The sequence below is a fragment of the Microtus oregoni genome, unplaced genomic scaffold (genome assembly GCF_018167655.1).
Source record: "Microtus oregoni isolate MIOR12 unplaced genomic scaffold, Mior012 000064F_ref0000363, whole genome shotgun sequence".
NCBI classification, from domain to species: domain Eukaryota; kingdom Metazoa; phylum Chordata; class Mammalia; order Rodentia; family Cricetidae; genus Microtus; species Microtus oregoni.
Window position 1 is genome coordinate 1699764 of NW_024543874.1, and position 6848 is coordinate 1706611.

The following is a 6848-nucleotide window of genomic DNA, read 5'->3' on the forward strand; positions in this document are numbered from 1 at the left end:
TTAAAATTAATCATCTGGGATGGGCGAATGGGTCAGTGGGTGAAGGAGTGGGGTCCCCAGGACCTAGACAGGAAAAGCAAAAAACTGACGGCAGCCGAGGTGTCCTCTGACCACCACACATGAGCCACGGCATGAGCGCACACACACAAAATTGTTTTAATCTTTAAATAGAACTTAAAGGTAAGGCATGCACATGAATAGCACAAGCCAGCAGGAAACAAATGCACCTTGGGTGTCTGGATAGCTCACCGAGAAGTTCCAGACTTCGAAATCCATATGCAGGCTTGCAGCGGCATATTTCACGGAGGCTGACCCCGGTTTCCTGCTGTGTATTGTGGTCCTCTATTCCTTAAACTTCTCATTGCTAAGCCAAAAACAAGGTGGTGGAAAACAGCCAACTTCCATTTTAATAGGATTATTATAATTGTATTCCAAACATGGAGACCTGACCTGGTGCAGCGGAAGGTAGTTAGTCATAGGGGCCCCTCTAGATGTCAACTAGAGTAACCTCAACTGATGGATCAATACCCTCAACACCACTAAAACTGATGGCCTGCTCAGAAGCACCACACTCTTTGAAAAGGACTAGACACAAACCAAATTTTAGAGATGCAGGGTGGTGCCGTCCACTTTTTCCAGGGTGTGAATTTGGTAAAAAAAAAATAAATAAATAAAAAAAATAAAAATAAATCTTGTCCCTTGCTTCATCCATTTCTCAAAAGTTTGGATCTCCTGACCACAAAAAGGGAAGTTCCATCAGCAGTTTAAAAAGAACAATTTGGAAGAGAAGTATATTAAATCCTAAGGGAAATTAAACTCAAATAATCCAATAACAGCATTACAAAATTAACACAAGACTATGAATTGAATTAATTGCCTCCTAGTGTGGGGACTCTTGGCTACCACAGACCAAAACAAATGAAGCCGGCAAAGTCAACTGCCTCGGGAGGTCACAGGAGAGTGTGGTATTAAGGCCAGTTTACCTCCTGATGCTTTCCAACTTCCTGGCTTGCTGTTATCCTTCAAGACAGAGAAAGGTCTTCACTTCTTCCGTCCCCTGGCCTCAAGTTATGTACAGAGGTTAGAGGAAGGAGAGAGAGAGAGAGAGAGAGAGAGAGAGAGAGAGAGAGAGAGAGAGAGCGCAAAGTGTCTCTGTCTGGAAGTGGACAGATCTCCACGTGAGGTCTAGTTCTCTCAGGACAGAAGGGTTGACAAGACCCGTACTGGCCTCTCTGGAGCAGCGGGTCTTGTGATAAGGCAAGTCTTTCAAAATACCAGTCAGCTATTCCAAAAGGGACTCTCTGTGGCATTTCAGCAAATACACATTTATTTCGATAAATTCTCTCTTAATGTCGTGATGTCAGTATGCCTGCGGCAAAGTGAGATTACCTAAATAATATGGGCCCTGGGAGCAACAAACAGGGCACAGGTGTAACTAACTCATCCCCTTGTTAGATGCTTTACCTTGTGGATTGTGAGCAGGAAGGTAGGATGTGGAGTCTTTACAGAAAAAAAATCCTGGTGATTTATACACAATTGCCAAATTAGACCCTTAGGGCAAATCACAAAGTGGCCGAACCACCTCCCGGAACGCCTGCTGAACATTTTCTCTGCTGCTCATCCTCCTGACAGCTGACATTTACTCTTGAAACTTTGTGATAAGGGAACAACATTTAACAAAACTAATTAATTCATGGCATTTTATTGGGGTACTATGTGGCTTACAACTTTTTTCACATTCTTAATTTTATCTGACATTTTGAAAACATTACGCCTCACTCTTTTGTCCGAATGCTTTCAAAGCACAGCCAGCGTGTATGGAATCCTTCCTCTTTTCCTTTTAAAGCATCGCTCAGAAACTAACAAAAGCATCAAAAACAAAAGATTTCTTGTTTAAGCTTAGAGAAATAAAACATCCTGTTTGTTCGGAATCCTAATGACTGTTGCCCCAATCTTTCCTAATTAGGAGGGCCTTCATAATGAGGAAAATTCTTTTCAAAGTCGATGGATCTGCAAACACAAACATTGCCGTCCCCCTAGAATGGATTGGGCACATTCCTTACATGCATATGTCAGTTACACACTCTAATTAATATTACTACTTGCAATGTGTGGAATTCATCTGTTGCAGTATAAAAACACCGAGAGTTTCCCATCTCACAGGCTCATAGGCACCAGGCTGAACATACTAACTCAATTGTGGATTTAGAGAAAATGGAAATTATTTCATCAAAACGATTCATTTTGTTGACTTTAGCCACTTTAAGCTTACTAACACCAAACATCTTCTGTACAGATGAATTAATGATGCCCCATTTTCACAGCCAAGAAAAGGGTGACAAATATCTCCAGGTAAGTCTTAAAATCTACCTAATACAATGAACATTATAAGCATCCACACTAATATAACTGACAGTCTATATACATAAACACACTATATTCTATATTCTATACGTACACACTAATATAACTGACATTCTATATGTACACACCAATATAACTGACATTCTGTATAGACATACTAAGGTAACTGATTTGTTTTATTTTTGATTTTGGCTTTCTGTCACACTTCAGCTTTTCTGTGACAATATATGATGGCACTTTAATAGCAATCAATCTGACCTCTCCAATGACACTAACTGTACCCAGCATGGGATACTTAGCAAAGAGAAGGTGAATTGATCCTTATCAGTTGACTCAAAGATGCATGCTTGTAGCAGAGAGCTTTAGAAATCAATAAGATCTGGATGCTTTTCAGCTGGAAGCTTGCATGACAAGCACAGCTTGTGTTTTCTCCTTAGCAATTACAAGCTGGTAAGTCTGTGGTATCTTTAAATCTAGTTAAGCTATCCATCCCTACATCAGGGAACTAGGAGTTAGATTTATTCTGGGTGTTTATATGTTCTGCAAAGTTTCTGGTTAGTATCATCGCTCAGATTATAAGCAGAACGTAATTATTACATTTTTAAATGGGGTTCAATGTTCAAGGTGGAACCAAGTCTAACTGAATATTCGCTGCGCTTTATATGAGACCAGTGAGTAGGTTTCCTGGACGTAGTAACTCACGCACAAAGTCGGGCTTGTCACTAGAAATGTAAATTGCAGTCTAATTAAAATGCAACTGGTTTTTTTTTGAGACATGGTTTTAGAGGGGCACTTGGATGACAGAGTGGAGAGAGGAACTTGATGGGACTGCCTAGAGCCATGCCCTGGCCAGGCTAGAAACAATTCTGTGTGTCATTTGACCTTTAAAGAGAGAGGCGAAACACACTGCGTGTAAAGGGAATAGTGTTCTCCAAAGTCATAATCTAAACGTATAAAATATTCCATAAACAATATGAATCAAAAACCTGAAAGAAAATAACTGCAATAAAATAAATGTTCGCCTCATTTCAATACTTCGTTACATTCCTGCTGCTTGAACATACTGCTGCTCTCACTATGTATATTTTTATTAATATTTTATAGTTGTCTTACAATAGTCAAGGGACAGAGAAACTAGATTGCTTTAAGAAGCATAATACAAATTATTTATTTAAAAATTCTGCATATAGAAACACAAACTTTGTTTATAGCTACAGCAAGTCTGCAGATTAAAGTCTGGATTTAAGTTAATTTAGGATTTAATCTATGGCTTGTAATAATAATAAGTTATTTTAATTGCCGTTTCTAATTATAGCCTAGAGGAATCCCAAAAGAGGAAAAGGAAAGAAGTGTCAGTTTTCAAGAACTAAAAGATTTGGGGGCAAAAAATGTTATTAAGATGAGTCCAGCCCCTGCCAACAAAGTGCCCCACTCGGCAGCCAACCTGCCCCTGAGATTTGGGAGGACCGCGGAAGAGGGGAGAAGCCCCAGGGCTTGGGCCAACGTGGAGGCAGGGATCTTGAACCACGTTCCCAGCCTGCCCCAAAGGTTTGGGAGAACAACAGCCCAAAGCATCCCCAAGACACTGAGTCGCTGGCTACAGAGATCCCTGCATCCACTGGCTGTCAGTGAGCTGCTCCACGCCATGACTTGCCAGCATCAAGAAATCCAGAGTCCTGGTGGGAAGCAACCGAGGTAAGTGCAGGAACGCCGGCCAGCTCCAGGGTCAGAGAACCGGCAATGTGTACCCCGTACTGTCGCAGCGGAGTGCTAAAAAAACCAGCTTCTCAGAGGGACAAAGACAACACCCAAGTAAGCAAACACCTGTACATCCTGAGCTCTTCAAGGACAGGTGTAGGAAGACCGGTCACACGCTGCCATCAGGCTGGCAACTCTGTAAGCCACGCACTAAGTGCAACGACAGGATTGCAGATTTAGGCTCTGACATGTTGTTCAATGTTCCAGCTCACACCATCATCAGAGGGCAAGTGCAGGGATTTTTCCTCTCCCCAACTACATCGGGATGGTGTGGGAGATGGCATCAGGATGGTGTGGGAGATGGAATGTGGGCCTTACGGATGCCAGGCAGGTGCTCTGCCACGGAGCTACCGCCATGCTGGCCAGGCAGGTGCTCTGCATCTCGTTTTATAAATGAATCCTCCTGCGACCATTCTTGTCCTAATTAACAAATATTTGCTATCCACTATGTATAAATCAGAGTACCAGTTACTATATAAGATTAGAAAATGTTATTTCTAATAGTAACTATATATATATTTTTTTTAAAAAAAAGTTTTTTGTTTTTTTTTTTAGGGAGGTGGGGCTGCAGACTCCGTCAGAGGGGCTATTTCAGAGAACATCTCATCTACTGTTCCCAAGAAACTTACTGCCTTCTGACTTAGATGTTTAGGATAGACTTTCATTTCTATAAATCCCAACATTTAATATGCTGCCATAGTCCTAGGGCCTAGACCTGTGACTGCCCCTAGTAAGCGCTGGGTATTGGGGAGAGTGAATGACTGTTTTAAGGGCGGCATTACGAATGTGCATCCATGAGAGAGAACCCCATGCCTCTGAATGTGCAGACTGTGCGGAGGACAGGGGTCATTTCCAAACTGAAGCCTGAGTGTAAGTGAAGGCCCTGAAGCAAGGCGAGCCAGAGAGAGGCTCCAAAAGCAAGGAAAGAGGTTGGGGCAAGGGCAGAGGGTAGAGGGTGAACAGAACACAGACAAATGGGGCCCAGACGTGGGTTGGAGCCTCAGTCACTGGGAGATGGAGGATTGCTGCCATTTTTGCTGAAGCCCTATGAGATAGACTTGGACAGCCAAGTCAATGGTAAGTGCCCATCACAAATTCAAAATCCACCAGGATCTCATTCATTTCAACTGAAACCCACTATAGCTAAAGCTTAACTAAGTAATCCTAAGATGGTTTTCTCCTTTGAAACGTCATCTCACTGTGTAGATCTGACTGGTCTGGAACTGGCTATAGACCACGCTGGGCTCACACTCACAGAGATCCTCCTGCCTCTGCTTCCCAACTGCTGAGACTAGAGTACCTGCACACCCAGGTATCTTTATGTACCTTGCTTGCTAGTGCTCTAATAGATGAAAACACTCTCTCCTGTTATATTTAAGGAGACAAGCATTCACGGAAACAGAAGATGCAGAAGGGAAACACGAAAAATAGGAAACCTGGATCCCATCCTTGAAGATGCTATGAAGCTGTGACCTGTAGCCTAGGCAGCTCTGTGGTGTTGACAAGGAAGAGCGCCAGTTTTTCCTACGGGTACAGGTCATGCTGACGGTTATTAACTAAGTCAAGAATGTTTGTAATGTAAAGTTGAAGTAACTTTTATCAGAATAAAGCAATATTGCAAATAAAGATGCCTCTGTCTAATGAAGGGGGAAGGAAGAAAGGAGGGAGGGAAAGGAGCAAAGGGGGAGGGAAGGAAGTAGAAAGGGAGGGAGGAAAGGAGAGAAGAGAGAAGGAGGGAGAGAAGGAGGGCTGGAGGAGAAGGAGGAGAAGAGAGAGGGAGGAAGGGAGGAGAAGAGAAGGGAGGAAGGGGAAGGAGAGACAGAAGAAGAGAGTAAGGGAGGGAGGGAACCACTGAGAGAGGGAGAAGAAGAGAATGAGAGAGAAACTGACCTACATGATCACACATTATAAAATCATGAGCATGTCCCTTCCTCCCCATGCTCCCATCCAGCATTGAGCACTTCTTGCCTCTGTCTCACTAGGTCTGTAGGAGTCTGCTGAGCCAAGCGCTTACTCTCCAAGACCCACCTCCACCTCCAGCTCAGCCATCCAGCCACTGAGATTACGGGTGTGGAGCTGCGGGAGGGGGGGGGGCTCTTTTCTATATTTATTTGAAGAAAAACCTCCCAAGTGTGCAGAGACGCAATCAGCTTTGGCTCCCTGCCAGCTCCTTTTCTCCCCTGAACCTAGGAGGCCTGGCTAGGACACTCCTGGGCAGAGCCCCTGCCCAGCTCCTTGGGTCTGTTTCTGCAGTCCATACCCTCAGGTCTGCAGAGCCCCATCAGACAGTCTGGCGCCCTCGGAGGTCAAGCCTGGGCTGCATTGCCAGCAACACAGATGAGAGGAGGTTGCGTCTCCCCTCGCTGCTCTCACACAAGGAGAAAATCCTACTCAAAAAAGGAAAAATATGTCTTGTACAAACACATACCTCTGTACGACATGGGGATTCTTCCTGCATGTTGCAAGGAAACTTCCAAATTAGACACACACATAAAATCATGTGCACAATTACACTTGTTAAAAAATTAAATAGAAGGATCACCTGACAGATAATATGGGGAAAATTGATGGTTGACAAGGAAGTGGACCAAGTAACAAATCACTTGTGAACATGTTTTAAAATGATTTCTCCGTGTCACTGTTAGGGAGTCTGTGACAGACTGGAATTAAAGCCAGACAGCTAGCTCTCTGTGTAATTTTATAGGACAGAGGAACCCTGAGATCAT

At 43.5% G+C, this 6848-nt stretch overlaps 1 protein-coding gene across 1 annotated transcript; it reads left to right on the forward strand.

The window, feature by feature from the left end:
- Window positions 1–2202: 2202 nt before the first annotated feature.
- On the forward strand, window positions 2203–5553 carry Npvf (neuropeptide VF precursor). The gene is made up of 3 exons (XM_041640520.1): window positions 2203–2352; window positions 3680–4059; window positions 5502–5553. The coding sequence occupies exons 1-3, from the start codon at window positions 2215–2217 to the stop codon at window positions 5551–5553; spliced, it is 570 nt and encodes a 189-aa protein (XP_041496454.1). The 5' UTR covers window positions 2203–2214.
- Window positions 5554–6848: the final 1295 nt, after the last annotated feature.